Source organism: Hermetia illucens, chromosome 2 (assembly GCF_905115235.1).
Source record: "Hermetia illucens chromosome 2, iHerIll2.2.curated.20191125, whole genome shotgun sequence".
NCBI classification, from domain to species: Eukaryota; Metazoa; Arthropoda; class Insecta; order Diptera; family Stratiomyidae; genus Hermetia; species Hermetia illucens.
This window is the reverse complement of record NC_051850.1, coordinates 170,964,746-170,988,529: the sequence shown is the minus strand read 5'-3', so window position 1 is coordinate 170,988,529 and position 23,784 is coordinate 170,964,746. Positions and strand designations below refer to the sequence as shown.

General features: G+C 43.5%; 1 protein-coding gene across 19 annotated transcripts in view; it reads right to left on the bottom strand.

Annotated features, from left to right (window-relative positions):
- The window catches only part of LOC119650384 (collagen alpha-1(XVIII) chain), a 768,837-nt gene that overhangs the window by 180,660 nt on the left and 564,393 nt on the right, over nt 1–23,784 (bottom strand). For all 19 annotated transcript variants that reach the window (XM_038053124.1, XM_038053126.1, XM_038053129.1 and 16 more), the window contains one exon: nt 10,253–10,417. In XM_038053124.1, the coding sequence (XP_037909052.1) occupies nt 10,253–10,417 (165 nt within the window). The remainder of the gene's footprint in view (nt 1–10,252; nt 10,418–23,784) is intronic.

Below are 23,784 nucleotides of genomic sequence, written 5' to 3'. Positions count from 1 at the left end.
AATCTTCATCTAACAAAAAGAATCTTGACCTAATACGCAATGCGCCTTTATCTATCCACGTTCTTCAGCACCTCTCTTAGTATGCTGTTCGCAGAGGGCCACCCTGTGTCAACATTAAGCTGCTGGCCAATTCCATTATACATGCCATAAGAAATAAGGTCGATCGATGCTCCCCGTCTCCATCCGGCTCTTACGATACAATCTTTTGCAAAAAGCGTCAGTGTATAGTAGAGTAGAAAGGACTGCGTCGTATTCTTGCGAAGATTTCTCTTGTTGGAGAAGAGCCTTCAAGCTTTGGAATGAGGCTGGTTTGTTATGCCGGTACTATATGCTGATTAGCATTAAATTAGCTTTCATTTCCGCAGCGAACTGCGCTTCCGTTGATTTGTAGGATGCGGATCATGTTAGCCGTGTCCAAACCCTTTCCACTTTTGCCCTAAGGACTGAACCTCGCAGAATGAGCAACGCTTTCTTCAGGCCCAATTCTTTCAGAAAACCTAGCTCTCCTTTTGTTACAAGTCTTTGGTTTGTCACCTATCTATCCGCATCTCTTCTGCCAGATCTCTGGCAGGTTGTAGACGTGTGATTTTTTGGCCTCGAGAATTCGCTAAGGTGATTATTACCCGGAAGTTGATCACCTCTGGGCATTCACACCTCACGGCTTCTTCCATTTGGGACTTTTCTCTAAGACATTCTAAGTTTCAGATTCTTTCTTAGTAATTCCTTGACTACGTCACAGAATGAACACTTTCCGATTGTTTAATTCAACGACGACTTCACTTCACTTCTGCTCCTCTGTCTTCGAGTTTAATATCACTGAGAACTTCAGCAAAAGTCCTGCCTTCATCGATTCAATGAACGAACCCGACAGTCCTTCATTATTTTCTCGCCTTTTTCTTTCACCATTCATAACCTCCTCCCTTTCAAGCAGAAGGGTTCTATCTCATCTTAACCTCCTTGCCTTCTTTTTTATGTCCTCAGACAACCTGAATGAAATCTTTTGTAGATTTGCTTTCCTCCTTTCACTTCTTTCTCCAATTCGTCTTGCAACGGACTATTTGCTATTCGTTTGGTGTTTAGGGTATTCTCAGGGAAAAGCACGATTGCTTTTTTTTTCGCCCGTCTTCTTTCGCTTTCTATGTCCGACTGTAGAAGGAAAAGTGATTCGAGAACTTTTCCAGTTCCATCCAAAGTTGTGAGCCACATGCGATTTACAATTGTTGCACATTTCTTGATAAGATTTTCGTTTTCAGCTCTGGGGTCGGTCTACCTCCAGTTTGTCCGGTTTGTCGATCTTTTGTACCATCTCCACGATTCGTATTACTTTGCGAAGAAATCCTCTTTATTTGACTGCACGCAGTCTGGACTCTTATCGAGTGCTTCGATCATCAATACCTCCTTCATCTCTGCGGTACAGAAACACCGATTTAATCCACAATTCCCGACTGGGATTCCAAAGAGGTTTGCTCCTGATACAGGCCATAACTACCACCTTAATAGACCCACGTTCCCATCGACGTAGATGAGCGCTCCTTTGAGCGCTTTGATCCCCCACGCTTCATTACTAAAAACCAACGTGTCTGTTCCGATGCGTGGGTCCGCAACGGATTCTTAGCCACAACAAAGCACTCTCCCTTTCTTCTGTAAAACTTCACTTCCTTTGTCTGTCGCTCCCAAAACTTACTATTTCCTTCTGCCTTCGATCCCAAAACTTCCTATTTCCTTCCTTCGATCCAAAAACTTCTCTTTTCTCTGCCTTCGATCCCAAAACTTCTTTGTCCTCTGCCTTCGATTCCAAAACTCTTTTTCCTCACTTCAATCCCAAAACTTCTTTGTCCTCTCCTTCGATTCCAAAAAAAAAACTCCTTATTTCGTTCTGTCCTCCAACAAAGACCAAGCACAACTCCCCGTTCTTTTTCACTGCACCGCTTCACTTCTCGCTACATCGCCTCTCCACTCGCTAGGCAATGTTGCGGCAACATGCGCATGCGCCTGCGGATGCGGCAAATCATTCGCCTTTTGTCAAGATCAATTCGCCCGAATGCATTCAATAATGTGCAATCTGCGGCGAACATTAAGGCAATTGCACACTATTAAATGCATTGTTTAAGCAAATTAATTAAGAAAGAGCCGAATGAGATTCCGCTCCTGTCGCGCAGCCGCGGTCACTACAAATGGTAAAGATGAAGAATGCTTCTAGTAGACTAAGCTATCTTATATCTGAGATTAGATTGGCATGCTATTCTCCAATAGTTCTTGTTACAACAGCGGGGTTGATGTAGACATAGAGGATAGTATTGTCGTTATTAAAAGCTGAAGTAAGGACGTACAAAGTAGAGGAGGGGTAAGAGGCTGATTAAGCGCTAGGCGTCAACTTTTGTGTCCTTTTGGAGTATTGAGTTGAATATGCCAAGTATATAGGTTTCACCGCTGCCTTTCAAGGGAGCTGAACTACCCTTTCATCATCATCATCATCATCAAGGGAGCAACAACCGGTATCCAGTCTAGGCCTGCCTTAGTAAGGAATTCCAGACATCACGGTTTTGCGTCGAGGTCCACCAATTCGATATCCATAAAAGCTGCCTGGCGTCCTAACCAACGTCATCGTTCCATCTTAGGCAGGATATGATTCGTCTTCTTTTTCTACCATAGGTATTTCCCTTATAGACCTTCCGGGCTGGATCATCCTCATCCATATAGGTTAGGTGACCCACCTACCGAAACCTTTTGAGTTGAATTTTATCCACAACCAGACGATCGTGGTATTGCTCACAGATTTCGGCGTTATGTAGACTACGGGATCGTCCATTCTCAAGTAGGGGGCCAAAAAATTCCTCGGAGGGCTCTCCTCTGGAACGTGGCCAAAAGTTTGTAATTTTTTTTTACTAAGAACCTAAGTCTCTGAGGAATACAATGGTAAGATTATAGTCTTTTACAGTAAGAGTTTTGGCCCTATGCTGAGACGTTTCGACCGGAACAGTTTTGTAAGCTGAAACAGGCTCTGTTGGCAGCCAACAATCATGCGTGGATTTCATTGTCATAGCTGTTATCGGTTGCGGTTTTCGACCCTAGATAGGAGAAATTTTCAACGGTCTCAAAGTTGTAGTCTCCTATCTTTATTATTTTCGTTTGACCAGTGCGATTCGATGTTGTTCGTTCTTTGGTTTTTGGCGCTGACGTTGCCGCCATTAATGTGCATCCTAAGATTCCGTGCCGCCTGCTCGATTTAGATGAAGGTAGACTGTACATCTCGGGTTGTTCTTCTCATAATGTCAATAGCGTCAGCATAGGCCAGTAGTTGGGTCGATTTGAAGGGGATGGTACCTCTCGCATTGACATCTGCATTGCGAATCACTTTCTTCAGGACCAGGTTAAAGACGACGAATGATAGGGTATCCTCTTGTTTTAGGCGGTTGTTGATTTTGAATGGTCTCGGAACTACCCTTTATTGATGCTTTATTTATTTTGCTAACCATCTTTTTCGTTTTTTAATCCATTTCATCTAGTGTCCTAAGGAAGATTCGTTGCGATTTGGTCACAAGTGTCGTTTCATTTTCTGACGCCAGGTAATATGACTGTAAAATTCTATTCGTCATGAGGTGTCCCCTTTATTAAGCAGATCCCTTTGTTGATCTTAGTTACTGTTAGGTAGGTATATCTAACCACGATATAGACTTATAGCAATAAAGTCACTGCTTTCGAATGATGGGGATTTATACTTTCATTCAAGTATTGCCTCACAATCATCAACAGGTTTACGCGATGGCCTGATGCAATACCTCTGTCAGACATTACATCGCAATCATGTGCCGAGGCCCTCTGTCGAGAGTAGGTTCTGCGCTTTGGTGGTCCAGTCGTCATCATCACGGACCAGGGAGTATAATTCGAATCTACTCTTTTCGCGGAGTTTTGAAAGAGCGCCCACGAAGGGTCAGATTCGCCCGGTGATCCCCATTGGCGGGATCACGCGGACGGTTTGCTTCGATGAACCCGCGCGGTTTCAGCTGTGGGCGGTGTAATGTGGTGGCACATCGGAGGCGCAAACCTTAGCGCCAACATTAATTCGCTTCCACCGCTGCATTCAATGGCCGCAGAAACAGCTGACGGTCTGAGATTTCAGATTTCAAATTTATTTATTGATCAAAAAAAAGAAATACATGTGTTGTACAAAGGAATAATAACTTAAAAGCTCAAGCGTGACTAATTAAGTATGTAACGCTAACCTACGGAGATATCCGGCCTAGTCGGTTACATGTTATAAAGTGAGAAGGTGGTGCATGGCAGTGCTCATTTGACATAGCTTGTGCTTAAACCTAGTAATAATTTATAACTTACGACTAAACAAACTAAACAAACAACACAGAATAGTACTCCGTACTGGGAAACGGGAGAAAGGGAGTTTTTAGGCACCGGTGGACAGGATTAATTAACGGAATTGGAGTAAAGCGCAGTCCTTTCTCAATGGTGTTAGCATTCTGAGAAAGGGCTACCTTTTACTCGTTTTGGGCCTGTGCGAGGACAGTGACCCAAGGGGGGAGAGATGAAAAGCGCTGTGGGATGGCGGGGCATGTATTGTGGGGCTAAATTGGTAGAAGGAGGGATCTTAATTTAGGTAAGAAATTAATGCTTGGCGGTATTACATTATGTATAGGCTAATTAGTGTCTATTGTCTTAATCTGTACTAAGTAAAGAAAAAAAATAATAGTAGGTGATCTACATCTGCGCGGAGGATTGACTGCCAGAACAATGGGCTTACGGGGTTAGCCTCTGTGAAAGTCCGAGGAGGAGTTTTGATAGAAGGAGGGGATGAACGAGGGAGGGGAGGCGTGGTGGTTGAGAGGAGAGTTACTGTCCGAGAGGAGAATCAGCCCTGACACGTAGTACCTCTGTTCGCGTAATAGTGCATTGCGTTTAGCGAGATTTTTTATCAGCGGGTTAGGGTGGGACAGTCACTTTTTCAGTCTGACTCGCGACAGCTTGATCATGTGCGGAATTATGGGGCAAACCCCGGAAAGGTCGTACAGAAGAAAGTTTTGGTGGAATTTTAGGTTTGGCCTTCTGTATTTGGCCGTGCATTTCCTGAGTATCGTCCTTTCAAAGCGTTGGAGGGCTTTTGCTACATTCGGAGACATGGTAGCCCATGCTGGGAAACCGTAGGTCAGGATTGGATGAATGAGAGTCTTGTATAAAAGGGTTTTGGTCGCTGGGTACAGGGCCCGGGATGAGAGGAGGTTTTTTAGGGCAGCTGAGGCCTTAGAGGCCTTGGCGATAGCAGATCTGACGTGGGGGTTGGATTTGAGTTTGTTGTTGAGGGAGATTCCCAGGTATTTAATATTTGGTTTCGGCTTGAGAGTGTGGTTAGCAATGCGTAACTGCAGGTTTTTGCTTTCTGGAACTGTGCGCCAGTGGCATTTCTCACTGGAGTTTCTGAAGCAAATAACCTCAGACTTAAGGGAATTAACGGTGAGGGCCCACCGGTTGAAATAAGCGATGACCCTATTGGTTAGGATATTGTGAGAGAGAGGGAGGCTATTGAGGGCCTGAGACCACTCGCATATAGGATGGTGTCATCGGCGAAGAGGATCCCTCCTGTCGCGGGAGGATCATTGTCGTTGGGGGAAGAGGGCGGGAGAAGGTCTGTCTGAGTTGCCGTTGTCGTGAGGGATAAGTTTACGGGAGGAAGGGGACTATCGTGGAGGAAGATGTCAAAAAGTTTGGGGCCTAGAATAGATCCCTGAGGGACTCCTGAATTTACCGGGAAGTCGCTGGAGCGTGGTCCATCGAAACGCACGTGGCAAGTTCTGTTGGAGATGAAATATACAAGGATTCTGAATAAGGGGAGGGGGCAATTGGACTGGATTAGTTTGTAGAGCAATCCCTCTTTCCAAACAGAATCAAATGCCTTTTCGAGGTCTAAGGCGCAGGCTACGGTGCAATGCCTGTTTTCCAGTTGATTGAGGATATGGTCTTGTAGGTACATGATTGCCTGCTCGGTGGATCTGTGGTTTTCGAAGCCGAATTGGTTGAGTGGGATGAGGCGGAGTAGTGTCTACTGAGGTGACTTAGTAGGATACGTTCGAAGATTTTTCCGATATTGGAAAGAAGGGAGATGGGCCTCATATTTTTGAGATGGCCCGAGCACCCCTTTTTAGGGATAGGTATGAGGAGGGCGGATTTCCAAGCCACCGGGAAGTGGCCGTTGTTCAGGCAGTTGCTGAAGAGGATGGCGAGCCGATCACTGGTGGTAGGCGCACACTTCCGCAGAACAAAGTTCGAGATGCCATCGGGGCCCGAAGATTTTTTATTGTTGCACCGGGAGATTGCAAGTTCAACTTCTTCTAGGGAGGTAAAGAAGAGGGCGAACGGGCCTGTTCTGACTACATCAGCCGGGCACCTGGGAGAAAAGGAGCAAAGGTAAGAACCTTCCAAGCTCAGCCTTTTATCGCTGACCGCATTGGCGACCACCGAGTTCCAGATGGGGTCCGCTGGCGATTTTGCTCTGAATAAGTGGCTGAAATAGTCTACACAGGCGGATATTTTTTCCTTGGGGGAGTGACACTGGAGGTTACCTATTTTTATCGGGGTTTGGTGGAAGTTATTATATTTTTTCTTTCTTCCGGTCAATCGATTAATTACTGAGAAAACTTGTGGGCCGGGTTTGAGGGATTTGAGGAGTTTCTTGTAGGACGCATTCAGTTCGGACCGAATAGCTCCGTTGATTTTGTTGGATAGGTCTTTGATGATCTCGGAGAGGAGACGGTAGTCAGCGTTGCATCTGTTCCGTGACCGGTGAAATAAACGTTTCCTGCGCTGCAGTAGACTGTTTCTATCGCGGACTAGGAGGAGGGTTGAGGAGGAAAGGCATCCGTATTTGTAGTACCCAGGTTCTTTAACTGGAGCGTGTTTGTCGATTGTTGATTCGAAGGCAGAGTTCACTTTCCGGATGTATGTATCTAACTCAGCATTAGAGTGTATGCGCGATTTGTCCAGGGGAGGGCCCAGCACGCTGTCTAAGTCGCGTTGGAATTCGTCCCAGTTTGTCAGATTGAAAGATCTGCGTTTGTGCGAATGGTGGAGTGAAGGGAGACTTTGCTGTAGATGTAGAGAGAGGCTGAGGGCATGATGGTCCGAGTGTGCTGCTAGAGAGTAGCAGCTAGTGACACATGCTGAGAGATTGGACGAGATTATGAAGCCGTCTAGGAAAGTGGATCCACGAGGAAAGGATGGCACTCCCGCGTTAATGATATCCACGCTAAGGAATGGACCTGATTGGAACCAATCAAAGAGCACTTTGCCGTTTTCGTTGTTGACTGAATCGCCCCAGGATACGTGCCTCGCGTTGAGGTCGCCACCGAGTATGAAGGCGTCGAAACTGCTCGCGAATTCCCAGAGTTCGTCCAGAATGGGAGTGAGGTGACGACCTGTACCGCCTGGGAAGTAGAGAGAGCCGATTAGGACTCGAAGGGTGCCACCACCCCTGACAGGAAGTTTGACTACTGCTAGCAGGCAGTTTGACGCCAGTGCAGCCGATGGGATACTATTTGCCCTTAGTCCCGCTTTGACTAATATGACTGTGCCTCTGCCCGCGTCGTTGCGGAAGGTACTGTAGCCGGGGGCATGTAATTTTACGTTTTCCCCAAGTCTGGTTTCGTTTAGGAGAGCGAGATTAGGATTGGAATCCTCTAAGAGCTTGTGGAGAGCGAAACGTTTGTCGTTAGAAATGAGCGAATTAGCGTTGAGTGTGAACACCTTCATTTTGGTTGTCTAGCAATTTAAAGAGGAATTGTAGGTATGCTTCGGGTTTGTCTTCAGGGGGAAGACGGAGATAGTTGTGATAGAATTCGGAAATTGTGCTCCACAGCGAGGAGAAAGACATATTGAATAGAGACCTCGCTTCCATGAAGAAGCCCCTTGGAATGGAAGAATGTGTAGGTGATAAAGGGCTAAGGGTTTCGGGTCTTGCTTGTCCCCTGGACACTGCGGCAAAAGACGGGGTCAGTGAGGGAGGGGCGGTCCAGTTGGCGTGAGGCAGAGTGTTAGGCTGCGAGACACGAGCAGGGGAGGGTCTGTCGAGTTGGAGGAAGAACGAAGCAGATCGAGAGTGCGGGATGCTTTTTGCTCTTTCTTTGCGCTGAATACATTCCAGTCTGCGGGGGCACTTAGAGAAGTTGGCAGGGTGGCCCAATTGTCCACAATTTGCACATTTTAGTGGTGCCGCCGACTCCTTTTCGGCGTTGTCTTCTACGTTGGAGCGGGGGCAATCCCTGGAGGCGTGTGGGCCCGCGCACTTCACGCATCTGGGGTCGCATCCGCAGTTTGCGGATACGTGGCCAAATTGTTGGCAATTGAAGCATTGGGTGACTTCCCCTTTTCGGGGCTTCTCCCAGCTAATCCGTTGATGCAGGAGGGTGTTTTTTTTTTGTGACTATATTGGCCTCAGCGTCAGAGTTGAAAGTCACACGGAAGACGCTCAAATTAGTGTTGTTGGCTCGTGACCACGGGGTGGAAAGCCTGGTTACTCGTACAGATGTGATCTGCGTTAGCTCTTTGATTTCCGCAGCCACATCTTCGGGGGTGAACTCATGGGGGGAGATTCCTCTGAGGATAAGGGTTGGCTTCCTCTCCTCTTTCAGAGTGAAGGAATGTCCTTCAAATTTGGTGATCTTAATTAAATGTATTAATTTCCTGTGTAAAATAGGACAAGTGAGCCGGACTTTGAGCCTGTCTGCCGGTAAGTTGGTGATTTCGAAAGTAGCATTTTTGTTTATGTTTTTAATTATGAGGCCCAGTGCCCTGGCAGTCAAACCGTACAGGAAAATCGGGGGGAGAAAGCTTATTTTATTCTTAACTAACGGTGGAATGGCCGAATCAGCGGATTTTGATGTTCCAGGTCGTGCGTGCGGCGCTTCAGGGCGATGCTCGTTGTCCGGGAGTAGAAGGAATTGGTTTTTATTCGCTGTGGCCTCGTTGTCCGAGATGCCCGAGTCTGTTTGTTTACGTTTGGAAACAAACTTACCTGCAGCAAGTTTGAAATCCTCTTGGCATTCTTGTATGTAGTTAACGCAGCAGTCTTCTTCACCAGTCCGAGCGTCGGGCTGGACCCCAGGAGGGCAGCTCTGGTTGTCGTCGACAGTTATGACGGGGCCGTCGTCGCTTATCATTTGTTTGACCGTAGTGTTCTTGTCGGCCGAGTAGAGCGGTTGTGTCAAGATATTGTCCAATCCATGGGCGGCGGCAGTGTACGCTGCTTCTGCGTCCTTTATACGCTGTGGTTTCAAGTCCCTCGAGTAAGGGTGCGTTCCGCACTCGCGGCGCGAGGCTTGTACCGGCTTCACTTTGTTAACGTGACGGTCTGACATGAGACTGGGGAACGTACGTCGACCCGAGTAAAAGTAAAAACTTGTAACACTAACATAACTGAACTTACGTAAGATAGAAATCTAATACATATGATTGAGAATTGATAGAATATATTAAAATGACAAGAAAAGAAGTGTTTAAATTCGTGTCGCTATAATAATGTTTTCCTCCGGTTTTGGCAGAATGGCACTATTTTATAACTTGAAAATTTATGTTTATCAATTAAATTCAAGTGACCTAGCAAACGGCGACATTAGTGGTGTTACTTGTTTTTTCTTGAGGTGCTAGGAAGCAAATCAAATTCCTTTTATTATTGATTAACGCCTGTCAACATTAAGTAGTGAGAAACAAACCTTTGCACTGAAAGTTTTCACACAGTTTTATAGAAAAGTTTTACTGGCTCTAATCCTTCTGGCGTGTGTCTTTTACAGGATAAGTGCCACGATAAATATTTCCTGATAACAAGCAATAATACTAACAGCCTTGTTGTCACATAATTGATTTATTAGGATCCATTCTGATGGAAATCATTTTCTAAACCAATCATCTCATGAATAATCTAATTTAAAAGTGTCCTTTTTACCGGCTAACTTTTCAAACTTTCCAAACCCTTCAAACATTTATGAATTAATCATTTAAAATTGAAACGCACAACAAATAATTTGACCGAAACTAATGACTTCGGCACACACGTACTTGAAATAAGCTTCCCTTTGATAAATAGCATGTGATAGTGCTAACAGAACGTCATTAGGCAACACCTTTCACGCATATGAATTTGGTCTTGCCAGGCTTCATTCGTCCATTTTCGTACCTTTTCAACCTTTTTAGGAGACTATGTGATGTATAGAACACAGAAACTGATAGGAAAATAAATGACTTGAAAACTTACCCTTTCACCTTTAGCACCTGTCATCCCTGGATCACCACGATCGCCCTTCGCGCCGGGCTGTCCCCGTTCTCCAGGTCGACCCATCTCTCCTTTAGTTCCAGGTTCGCCTTTTGCTCCGGGCGTTCCGCTGCGAAGCGTTTGCATCCCATTGCCAATGAGAGACTCCTGCATGGGGGTGAGTTTATGTTGTCATAGTTGGTGTATGTTGTTGTGGTTCGTTGTAGTTGACGTAGACGATATAGAAATCCGGAAAATAAATAAAACTATGTTAGTAGAGAATTTGGGCTGACATTTTTTTATAAAATTTCCATTAGAGTTTAAGGTGAAAGTCTAAAGGTAAATAGACTCTCATTTGCCACCTTGTGTGCACTTAATCTTAGACTTTGAGCCCAGGAGTAGGTACACTATTGGCAGATTTTTATGATACAAAATAATTACAAAACTAAGAATAGCAAGTTAACGAAATAGGATAACATTTTTTCTGCCTTCCTTTATTCTGCACATTTGTGCGTTTGTCTCTGGCAAAAGCAATTTCATCGTCGGAGATCAAACAATGATTACAAATGACTGAAATTGAACTCGTAAAACTATTTCATGTTCCCTGACATTGCCTTGCTGCGTTTTATGATAATATTCCTTTGGCTTATTTTTTATGTGCATATGTAGGTATAGGCAAGACTAGCAAGAGAGATCTTTAGAAAAAATGAGGTAACTTCTTATTGAAAGTATATAACACTGGGATAAAAGAAATGGCCTTCCCTTGGTTAGTCCCTAATAAACAAATAACGAAGCAGTTGTTACAATGAACAAATGTTATTTTAGCAAAGCCACCTGTCAATAGCATTCAGTCTTTCAATTTCTTTGATGCCTCCACTTGAATGGTGATTAGAAAATATATAGGATGGGGGCCGCAAACACCGCGGCTCGCTGAAAGTTGCGCACAACTTTTAATTGTTCCTCAAAATACTGCAGATTCCAAAAACAAGGAGAACATATTCCTGTCAATTCCTTGGCAGACGCCAGTACTTTTGAAGGATGGTGAGCTTCTTCTGCTTGTATCTGTTCTAAATTTTCGCCCAGTATGTACTTAGCGTTATTAAATATTTCAAAATTACAATAATAGGACGAGAAGTTGTCGCTGCTGCGATACTTTGCCGTTGAATCTTTTTCACTGACGCTGTCATGACTAATTTCGTTCTTCTGGTTTTCTTATAAAATGTTTCTCATTTTTTTCAGAAATTTTAGGTTCAATATAATACTTCCTGAAGTTGAACTATGTATATCAATTTAGAGATTCTTACGAATATTGAACTCATGCGAGAAAGCTCAGTATCTTAAATACTTTGCGTGGGATGTTCCAAGGATGTTCCAAGTGCATGGCATTTGATGAATTCAGTAGAATAGAGTGCCTGACGAGACTTTTCCTTACAGTTCAAATAAGTTTCAATTTCAGGAAAATGTGCACGTTTTTCTTCTCCTTCCAGACAAACTGACAAAAGCGTTACTTTCCTTTCCATAAAGTTCCTAGACATATCAGGTTTGAGCAATAGGTTTTTGCGTTTTACGACAACATTCTTGTGTGACAGATGAAATTGCTTTTACCAAAATGTACGCCGAACTCTCTCCTTTGGAGGAGTATGGACTCTAATGTGGTTTGTATACACATTACCACTTATACCTTAAACGTCCTTGCTGGATTCCATTTTATCTGTTTTAAGAAGTGAGACAGCGTGAAATTATATTTTTTATCATTAAAAATCAGTTGAAATAAAGCATAACATAGTTGCGTAGGACCTTATCTTGATGTAATTTTTCCAGTTCGGTTTGGAAGGGGTGGATTGATTCAAAAGACAGTCGATTGCGAGAAGAAAAGCTGAAGGTGAAATCATTGGAACGTATGTCGAATTTGAAGGAAGAAAACATTTCGTATGAATTCGTATGAATTCAAGCGAATAATCGTGGAGTCTGCTCTTGGAAAACAAATGATTTGTAAAGATTGTGTACTTTGTATGCCTAATGGATATTTTTCAGGCTTTTCCAGTTATTTAAGCAATGCTGGCTTAGTGAAATCTTTAAACGAACTTGAAAAATCTTTATCAGTATATTAACTTCAAAATCAAAAATTAAAAGAAGGACGAAGACGGCTACTGTTTCGTACCAGGGCAGAGGCAACTCATCAGACACTGCCTCACCTGGGAGCAGCGTGATCGAAGCGGCTCGCAAGTGTATACACTCCCTTTTATAATTCGCATTTGCATGACAAGGACGCGAATTATCTCCAACGTAAATGCGCCCACATTTCGGAACAAAGCTTGGCCGGAACTAGACAATTTTTGTTTAGGGGTTGACGAGTTCTAAGTCCGCATCCACTTGATGTTGGACCGGACCACATGAAAGGCAATTTGCTGATATTCTTTATGGTCCACGAACTCCTCTTTTTTTTAATACCCAAAGTTAAAAAATTAAAAGAGGGGGCCGAAGACGGCTATGGTCTCGTACCAAGGCAGAGCCAACTCAGGTTAGGCAGCGTGACTATCGCCTTTCCAGGAAATGTCAAAACTAAGACTGGCATCGAAAAGTACTAATTAAGACCTTTCATTTGATAACCAACATCGCTATATTCGGTGAAACAAATTTTACACCCCTCTTTTGCATGTATGAGGACCCGCCCTCTTAATCTAAACGTAGAAATATGTAACTCCCTCAAAAGTGCGTGTGACAGACAGACAGCCAAGCAGCTCAGGATCCGCTTTCCCAGACGGTAATTGAGAGTAAAATTGACATCGCCATTGTCTGCGAACAGTACACAGTGGAATTTTGATTGCGGACAAGTGGAAAAACGGCGATATGGCCATTTCGAAATCGTCCTATAGAAGGAGCGATGAAGGGCCTCTGGTAACCCTATTTGAGTGCAGAGTGGTACTCTTGGTACCCGAGCTCTATTTGGTAGGAAGAGGAAGGCAACACGCTATCATAGCTATCCAGACTCAGAAGAGGGCTATAGTAGTTGTTAGACTCCCGAGAAACTTCTTCAACCGTTATGTTTTTGATCGAAGCAATCTCTACATTTTTAGCATATTTAATCCATTTCGGGCATCTCCTGTTCCTGGCGTTGTGGGAGTCATCCCCACATACACACATCTCCACTATCTGCTCACAGTTTCGAGTGCAATTCCCAGCAGCACAGTTCAGACATCTCGAAACTCGGGTTTTGCAGAATTTGTTTATGTGGCCCGGTCTACCACACAGTTAAAACACTGCGACGCTTTTAATTTTAAATTAGCAACCTCCACTTTAGTGTAGGCAAAACAGATGTGATCGGGCAAGCCATTTAAGTTTTGTACAATGACACATGAAGAATTGAAGCATCCAAAAGGACCCCCTCCCCCGCATTTCTGAGCCTAGCTACCACGCAAGACACTTGAGTGGAGCTATGGAACGGGTGGACCTGTAACATCAATTTTGCAAACATTTTAAGGTTTTTAGGATTGTTTTGCCATCTAGGTCAATGCCAGCCATCCAGGATGGAATTAGTATTTATACCTTCGCTAAGTACATTTTAGTCATACAAGTTCTGAAAATTTGTCGTTCTGGAGTTATTTTTTTCTTAAAATTATCTTCTAAATATGTGGTCAAAGGGTAGTACAGGCCCCAGGGCGAAACGTGGATTGGTACCCGCGATGGAGCATGAAAACTGCGGGCCCTTAAAAACGGAACAAAGTATACCAACTGGTCCTCTAGATTGGGAGTTGGGTAGGGACGACAATCCCATACGGAAAACAATCTTGACTACACAATGACGAATCCGACAACGACAAAGACGGAATAACGATTTGCGAATTTTCTCAGGGAACGTGCGCTCCCTATGCAGACCGAATGTTGCTCAGCAGCTACCCGATACCCAATCCCACTGCAAGGGACCGGTTTCCTGGAGAAGAGCCACTACACCATATATTATAGTGGTCATCCAGTAAATCAGGTTCTATCTATGAGCGATACCATGACCGTCAGGTTGTGGATAAACTCCGGAACAATAGGTTGCGGTGGGCGGGGCACTTAATCCGTATGGATGAGGATGATCCAGCCCAGAAAGTCAATTTTCATGGTAGACCTCAGTACAAAACCGGAGTATCTGGTGTTCCTTATTAAGGCAGGCCTAGACCGGATACAGTTGATGATGATGATGATCAAGATGCCACATTTTACTGGTGCGTCGTTTCTGAGAATTGCTCTTTTATTTAAGTGACTCATTTATGGGTTTCAAAAATAATACCTGATTCGGAATGTACTAATCAAGACCTTTTATTTGATACCCCAAATGACTATATTCAGACAAAAAAGATGTAAACCCCCCTTTCCCATGTATTTCTTTTGAACAAAACCCAGAAAAAACGATCAGAGAAATCATACCAGCTGTTAATTTTCCTATAAAGAATGGTCAGGAAGGTCAAATTCTTTCTATTATAGCATGGCGAACCGCATACTTAGTAAAAACAAGTCGGGAAACCGGAAGCTGGACGCTTCAGGTACGAAAGGTTTTGTGTATTTCTTAGTACGTAGCACGTAATAAATGCATATATTATGTGAGAGTATCCACTTTCGGGTGATATTGACATTCGTAGTCTTCAATTTTCAAAGAAGCAACAAATTTGAGGTGTTATAACTTTGTTAGTAACAGTGCGATTTCCACCAAACTTGGTAAGGTCATGCTTTATATTATAGCTTATATCACCCCAAAATTTCATGGTACTAGGATGAACTTAAGGGGGATTTCTAACCAACTACAAAAAATTGTAGTAATATACTATTATTAACTTTATTTAAATAGATATCGGCATGGAAGGTACTTCGGAGCCCAGGCACCATATAGTGGCAGCCTCCTGATTTTTTTCAGATTTTTCGGTTTGGTAGTTTCTGAGAATGGCCCCCTTAAAGAAGTGATCATTTTCAACCCCCCGCGCTCCCCACCCTTCCAACGAATGTCAAAACTAAGATCGGCTTTGAAAAGTAGTAATCGAGACCTTTAATTTGGTACCCCACATGACTATATTTGATGAAAAAAAATTTTACACCCCCCTTTTGCATGTATGGGGACCCCCCTTAAATTCGACGTAAAAGGATGTAATTCACTGTATGCGTGAGCGTTCACAGTTCCCACTTTTCTACCAAATTTGGTGTCAGTCGCTGTAACCGTCTCCGAGAAAAATTCGTGTGACGGACAGACAGACAGACAGACAGACAGATGCAGACGAAGAAGGCAGAGAGAGAGAGACATCAATAAATAGATGGCAAGAGCGGTGGGAACGCTCGGGAAAGGGTCGGTGGACTCACAGGCTCATTCCTGCCATCAAGGAGTGGTTGGAGAGACGACACGGTGAGATTAATTATAATCTCATCCAGTTTCTCACGGGACATGGAGGATATCTCCAATGCCTTCACAGGTTTAAATTGGAGACCTCACCCGACTGTCCAAATTGCGATGGAGTCCCAGAGGACCCAGAGCATGTATTCTTCCACTGTCCGAGATTTGTGGAAGAAAGGAGGAACCTAGAGGAGACTCTAGGAGAGGTGCTGGTCCAGGAAATCTGGTGCCGAAAATGCTAGCACATCAAGAGAATTGGGATGCGGTCAACTCCATGATCGCATCAATTCAAGATAAATTGCGAAAGGCAGAGGAAAGGAGAAAAACGCGGTCACGTGCGCCGCGTATAGAAGAAATGGGATTAAGCTAGAGTGAGCTGACTCCGCCCCGTGATGTAATACCTTATGGTGGTTTCGCGGGGCAGGGAGGGAGTCGGGGGTGGTTTTTGTGGGTAAAAATCACACACGCTGGTGTGTCCAGACCAGTGTCTTTTGAAGATTCCTACCTCCTAAAAAAAAAAAAAAAAAAGACAGACAGACAGTAAATCGATTTTAATAAAAAGGAAGTGGCACGCTGTAATAAATTAGGGGCCCTCTTGGAAAATGAGGTTATAATCTCCTCTTATATGAAAGCCCTGTTCCCAGTGTTTTGGTAAAAGGGGCTTTATTCTCTGCTTAGAGGATGATATCAACGTGGCCATGGAGAGAGAACTAAGGCCACAGTAGTAACATAAGAGGTTACTGTTCACCCTCAAGCGGACTCCGCTTCTCAACACAAACACTGAAGAACAAAAATAAGAATGACGTCCACCATGGTAGTACTGAGGACAAATATGATAACTTACTTTTCTAGATATGTCTATCATCAGTAACTTTAGCTTCCCCAGAATTTGATAGAAAACCTACAAATTCTAGTTGAGCAGAGTTTGGAAGCATACTATGCCATGATAAGCAGAGTGCTCTCCCTCCGAAAAAAATCGTTATGACTGTGTACCTAATTTCATGTTAAAAATACCTAAATGGAACGGATTTGAAACCTCTGGGATTGAATCCATGTCAAACTAAAAAAGTGGCAGATGAGAAGAAATGACTGAAACGTGAAACTCGAAGGAAAAGGGAGAGTGGCCATCATCTTTTCTGGTGGAACAGATTTTTTTTGTTAACCACAAATAGAAATAGTCACTAGATCCGCTAGAAACCAACTCAAGAGCAAGCTAGCCTTAATTAAACATCTTGATTTGTTTGTGATATGTCCCACCCAGGGAAAATGAAAAGGCTTGTAGACACGAGACTGGACGAATATCTTGTGTGTTGGGAGGGGGGGGGGGGGGAGGAAGGGATAAAGGTAGCCACAAAGGACGAGAAAAGCTTTGGACTAGATCAGCTACTTAAATTTATTTCAGCTTCAGCAGAATTTACAAGGGTTCAGTCCACCACCAAGATTCGCATGTCGGCATGATAAATTTCAACATCATTTAAACTGCAATAGCAATTCGTCTTTACTACAAACACAAGTCAATAGTCCGGGAAATTACACGAGGGTATTGCTGTATCGTTTTCTTAGAAAGTGAGTTGGAAAAGCTGATAAACAATGAAAGATAACCACTAAGAACTGTACCTTGTTATGGAATTATTATGAAGAGATTTCATCGTCTCACCTGGAATCTGCGATTCATTTCAACTGAAACAACAAGGATGGAAGGTTCAACAAATGCATCATAAGCTCCGCTTTCTTAACCTCATGGCCCTTCTTCGAGCCATTTCAACAACCGCAACTTTGAGCTAGCTTGGGATCTACATCTTAAGCCTTCAGAAGAACTGTCTGGCCAATTAGTAGCTGATAATACGCGCTTTAGGGTTCTAGGAAAACTGGAAGTCAGAATCAATCCGTTTAGTCCATCATAATGTTAATATCAACCCATTTTTCAGTCAATCCCCTTAAATAGGAAGTTGGAGTCGTTTGGATTCTTTCCTATACATGCATAACTTATAACCGTTGACAGCAGAGAATGATTGTCCAAATGCAGTCTTCCCAATGACAGAAATTTATCGAAGAGCAGCGCAATAAGAGCTGTTCTAGCCTCGGTAGGATACTATTCCTAGTGACATAACGAATGATGGATAACTTTGGGAAGTGTTGCTCATTCAAAATTAGATAACAATCTAAATTTCGGCATTAATATGTATGTATAAGCAGAGCAAATTGAGGATTTCCAGCGGATTAACAGGATATACAAGACGGAGGGTCACTGAGATTTGTAAGCTCGCCTGGAAATGGATACCAATTTCGCTTACTGCATACACTTTTGGCAAATGGCCTCCGCATAGTTCCAAACACATTTGTAAAGGATGAAACGAACTGTTTATGCTCACAGAGCTCATCCGCATTCGTACTCGATGATTTGGCTTACGAAATTATTTCCGTAAGGTTAGGATCAACTATGCATGTACGTTGCGACTTGTAGGCTAGGATACTTTATGGAAATACATGTATGACTCGTTCAGGTTCAGAAAGGCAGGTGGTTTAGCGTCGGTTTAGTTTTAGATCTAAGTTTGAAATGGACATTGGGTAGTGTTACCAGTGTTAAGTGTTAAGTTGTGAACAGGAAGAATAAACAGCTCAGGTTGTCCGACACTGCGACCCTTGAAAATGACGTCAATTTCGAAAATATTTGAATAGGAGAACCGAGAGCCAAATAAGAAGAGCTACTGGATAGAACAGTCGTAGTGCCCAAGATCTCCGACAAATTCCACCCAACGTTAGGTAGACGCTCTCACAATTCGGAATTCTGAAAAAACAGTTGCAGGCTCATGGAAAACACCTATCGAGAAAAAGAAGTATTACTAGAAAAGATGAACGTTTTTCTCATGAAACCTGTTCCAAATTTTCCATTTACTATATACATATGGCTATCTCTGCCTCTCGTAGAAAGCATTACTTTATATAACCCCTTGTATGGACTTAACATGCTTCTTACCATATCTCCGTAGTCTGTCTATTCATTGTGACAGTATCTCTAACCCAGCTATCGAATACCCAGAAGTAGTAATTGACGCCCAACTAAGTTTCAGTGGAGTAGTGCGTGCCAAAAGGCAGCTAGCGTCATCGCGACACTTGTAAGAATACTATCGAACGTTGGTAGGCCGAAACAAGGTTACAGATTGCTCGTTGTTGGACTTCTACAGGTGATTATACTATATGAATCGCCTATGTGGATGAGGACGCTCTTGAACTGTCAAAAACGGAAGGAGATGAGTTTTCTTATCGTCTGATGGATCAGAGGGACGGCAGTACTTTCAGAAATGCACCAGATTAGGCAGCGCTGTTGGTCGGATTAATATTATCGCATGCATTACAGATGGGGCGAATACTCAAAGGTTTGGTAAACATGCAGAGCATATGATTTTTCACAGCCCGAGATTGGCGACCGAAAAGAGAAACTTCAACGAGGCGCTGGAAACAAACGTAGGTCTGGCGAGTAAAACTGGGAAAAAGGTCGCATCAAAGAAGAACTGGTTTGTACTTGCCTCAGTAATTATTGAGATGCAAAGCAAACTACCGAAGGGTGAAACGAGGAGGAAAGAAAAAACTAGAAGCACGGGAGGCCAAGACCATCAAATTTTTAGAAGTTACTTAAATGATATTCTAGTTGGGTTAGGAGGTGCGGCCGCTTTAGTTCTAACATATAGGCAACTGGACTATAGAAGAGAGATTCCTGACATCATTAAAGTAATTCCCGTTTTATATTTCAGCCTCAATTCACACAGGAATACGCAGGATCGGCGAAAAATCCCTAACATCTCTGGTGCTTGTGGACCATTATGTCTATCGTCTGATCGAAACATGTAACTTATATTCAACCGAAAGTGACTTGTAATCAAAAGGACATTGTGCTTAGTTCGTTTGAATTAGATTTCTAAGGGAAGAAATTGGAGGCTTGCATATTCTTTGCTGCATACCAGGGCTTCATTGTGTACGATACGCACCCCATCAGTGGCAGTTAGAGTCGAGAGTAGCGTTTTGGAGTTTCGACAGGAAAACTTTAAGGAAGTCACTATTTGGGGCACCTAGATGTCAAACCAAAAGAAAGTTTTGATGTACTGACATCAGTGAATAGAGGGGGGGAGGGGGATAATTTACAAAATCCATCCAGATTTTGCGTCGGTGTATCCAAATTTCTCGATGTCCCGCACTTGCCATTTGACAACCTTTAACACAAGGTCTGCGAATGACCTTTCAATTATTCGCACCTCCCACAATTGCCAGATACTAAACCACATTCCACTACGTGTCCCTTGAAGTCTACCCATACATTCCGACCATAATCTCGAATCTTTCGTTGAGAAGATGTACCGAAATGTCAAGGCAAGGATTTTGACAGTTAGCGTGGTCTCCAAAGAAAAGAAAATTCGACTTGCACTGTTAGCTGCAAATTTGACTGCAAGAAGCCATCTCATTACCTCCATCGACTTCGAAACTCCGCGTAAAAATAGATTTAGGGCTCAGAAGGATTGCTAGAACAAGCATCACAGACGAGCATCGTACTTTGGGCGGTATCGCCAAATAGCCGCTGTAGTCAAAGTCCAACAAAGGATTCCGGTAGCAACGGCATCAAAAGGGCTTGCAATAGTAGAAATTTAGCAAACATCTGACTCACGAAGTGAGATTACTGAAGCCATAGTGTCAATCATAATTCGAAACATCCAGTAAAAAGGGCGTTGAAGTACATAAACAATTGTGTTTTGGTATTCTAAACACGTAGGTCAAAAACTAGAAAAGTCCGGTGACCTTAAGAAGGTAGGACATGCTAAAGGGGGCAAGAAATGTCCTGTCATGCTTGGTTTCTAGTGCGAGACTCTTTATTGACATTGACGTTGAAGTCGCTGTACAACTTCCAGTCATGGCAAGAACGCCAATGTCGCCAATAAAATACATAGGGCTGGTATTTTATTAGTGACATTGACGTTCTAGTCAAGACTGTCAATAACATCCAGATTAATTCTAGTAGACGTCGAACCCAGACGTTGCCTGTAGATGGGTTTTCAGCGCTTCCCTGTTATTGAACCTTATTTATTGAATGATTCGATATTAATCGGGAAAGTATTTATCGCTCGGAAGATGAAGCTCTTCATTTTAGCCTCAGCCTCTATGGAATCATTCCAGAAAATTTGCGCAAACAAGACGACTTCCGCTGTTTCGGAGAGAAATTCAAAGACATCGCGTTCGCAGAAACCAAAATTTGTGAGTTCATAATCTGTCTTTTTTCATTACGGTTTAACTGAATATCTAACCATTGCAGAGTTAAATTTTATTTAGGAATTGTAGGAGTCCCGCTTCTTGATAAATCAAATTTAAATTTGCTTCGGTCAGCTTAGGGTTGAACCAGTTGGGGGGCAGTTTTTGTCATGAAAATATGTAATTCATCTCTATGTCGTACTAATGATTTGTATGCAACCGGTAACCACGTTGGTCACGCTGGTCCCTGGGCAAAGGTGAGGTAGCATGTGATGAGATACTTCTCCCCTGAGAGAAATCGGAAGTCGTCTAATTTTCGTAGCAGAGTGCCTAGGCAGGCTTGTCACCAGAAACCCTGATCGAAGAAAAAACAATTATGCCATCGCTCAGTCAGCTCGTCACTCCTTGCACTAGTATTTGCACATATCATCATTTCGCCATCATTTTCCAGGGCTTCGCCGTCTTCTTCATGTCTTTAGTCTAGGGAATTATCACATATCAATCCCTCAGGAAGTTATCTGTGAAGCTGCAGTAATTGCATTGTTTTGGTTTGTACATATCCATCGGGTGACTTTTGGGTTGAGAACCAGTACATTTCGTGACACGCTACAAAGCCTAAATTTCCGCTTCGGGTAAATTTGTATATGACACCCTTATTGCTTCTAAATTACTTGCAAAAACAGCCATTGCAACTTAGGCCAGGTGGAATTCAAATATTTCGGTTATCACATCGCATCACAAGAAACTTGATTTCTGCTTGAGCGTGGCAAAATCATTAGAGAGAGCCTCAGGCTGTTTCCATATTAGGAGTACTCAATCTTTATATGAAATTTTTATGGGGAGGAGCTAAAGTACATGTCCTTCCACAGGATCTTCTGAAGGGCACTAAGAAGAAGGACAAAGTCCCCATTCTGTGGGAGCAAGACTTTCAGATTCATCAAAAAAGAAGGAAGGAGAAAGGGAGATTCATCTCGGGGGCGGAGTTCTTCTGAGGGACTGATTTTGACCCCGGGTCCAGTTTTTCCTACCTACAGGCTTATATACCTTGAAGACGTTTTTGACGCGTGCAACGAGCAGCTCAATCAAGCGGCTTTCCTCGAACGTTCAGGGACAGAAGACACCCTCTCAATCGTCTGTGATGTATTAGTAGTGTTTACGCAATTCTATGGAGATAATTGAGAAATCCTTAGCCTTTTCTTTGAACATATTTCCCTCACAGAAATACACCATAGCACCAATGGGTGTCTGATTTTATTTCCTTTTCTTCTGTAGCCTAGAACTTTTACCGCCTCGTCATTGGTGGCACATTGTTCGAGCGCAGAGCCAGTTGGGTCAGTTGGGTTTTTAAACCACTTCGCGAATAGTAGTAGATTTAGGAGTTGTCTTCGTACCAAAGGAGGCGCTGACATCAGCCTCGAAAAGGTCCCAATCATTTAATGGTCGTTTACGTTCGCTTGCGTGTTGCATCCGGTACTTCTCGCAGATTTGGAGGGCTACGACTCTCTAAGTTCAACATCGACCACTTGCACGACTACGCTATCCAGGAAAGCGGAAGATGCAGGAATGTACACCGCATTTTGAAAGAGCTTGCATATGGTAGAAATTCCTTCAATGGTCCTGTGAAGGACATCGACGGCTGACTTCTCATCCACGGCGATGAACAGTGGAAGCTGAAGCCGTGGAAAAAGTACTTCACTACGGTTCTTAACCGTATCACATTCGGTGAAGTTCCTCCTCTTGTGAATGAAGTGGTTAGTCATAGTAACATGCAGATACGGACTGTTCCACCAAGTAGAAGACAAATCATTTTCGCCATCAATGCACTCAAACGGAGTGAAGCCGCTGGGCCTGACGGTCTTCCCGCAGAGTCAATTATCGCTGCTCCTGCTTCTACTCGTACAGAAATCTTGGGAATCCGAGACCCTTCGCAGAGAGTAAAAGGGGATAATCGTTAAGATTCCAAAAAAGGGCACCGATTTTGAGTATAACAATTGAAGGGATATCTGCGTGCTCCCTGCTGTCGAAATGATAATAGCTAAAATAATTCTGTAGCTAATCAAAGAACATTTCGAAAGCTTGATCGACAGAAACCAGCCCGGCTTCCTCTCCAGATCTTCTTGCATCAACACCCTATGAATCATTTTGGAACAATGTAGATTTTCGATGCACCTGTTATTCGTCAATTTCGAGAAAGCTTTCGAAAGCGTGAACATTGACTGCTTCTGAAGTACTTTACGCAGGAGGGGTATTCCGGAAAAACTAATAGCTATTATCAGAGCGAGATATGATGCCCCCAAATGTTACGTGCTGCGTCGAGGTAAAATTTTGGAGCATTTTGAGGTTCAAAACGGAGTCCGGCAGGGAAGGAGGGGACGGGTCACCGATATCATTTCCACTTGTTATCGGCGACGTTCTTCATGTTGCCTTGTCTGGAGGACGCGGAGTAGTTCAATAGACAATGATATCTTTCCTCAAATACCTCGACTACGCTGATGGCAGCTCTTTGCTCTCTCCCTGGGCCATGGTCCTTGGCCAAATGGCTCCAGATTTTGAGAGAGAGGCAAGTAGAGTTTGACTGAAGATAAATATCAACAAAACCAAGTTCATCAGTCTGACGGGTCAAAACACTACCCCCATCTGCATTGATGAGCAGATTCATCGAAAGCGTTGATTAATTTGTGTATCTAGGAAGCGTGGTTTTTGCGGACGGTGATACCGAACTGGATATCGCCCGACGCATTAACAGCGTTTGATCTGATTAATCTGCCGAAAGTGAACCCCCCTGTTATCCAAAAGTTCCAAAATTTGCTGGCTTGATACTATCTAAAACGAAGACCTTCGTCTGCGTACTGGCCTACCACTCGTACGCACTTTGATCGGAAACGGAAGTGGTGGAGTGGGAGGAAGCAAATGAAGCGCATTTCGGGTAACCGCG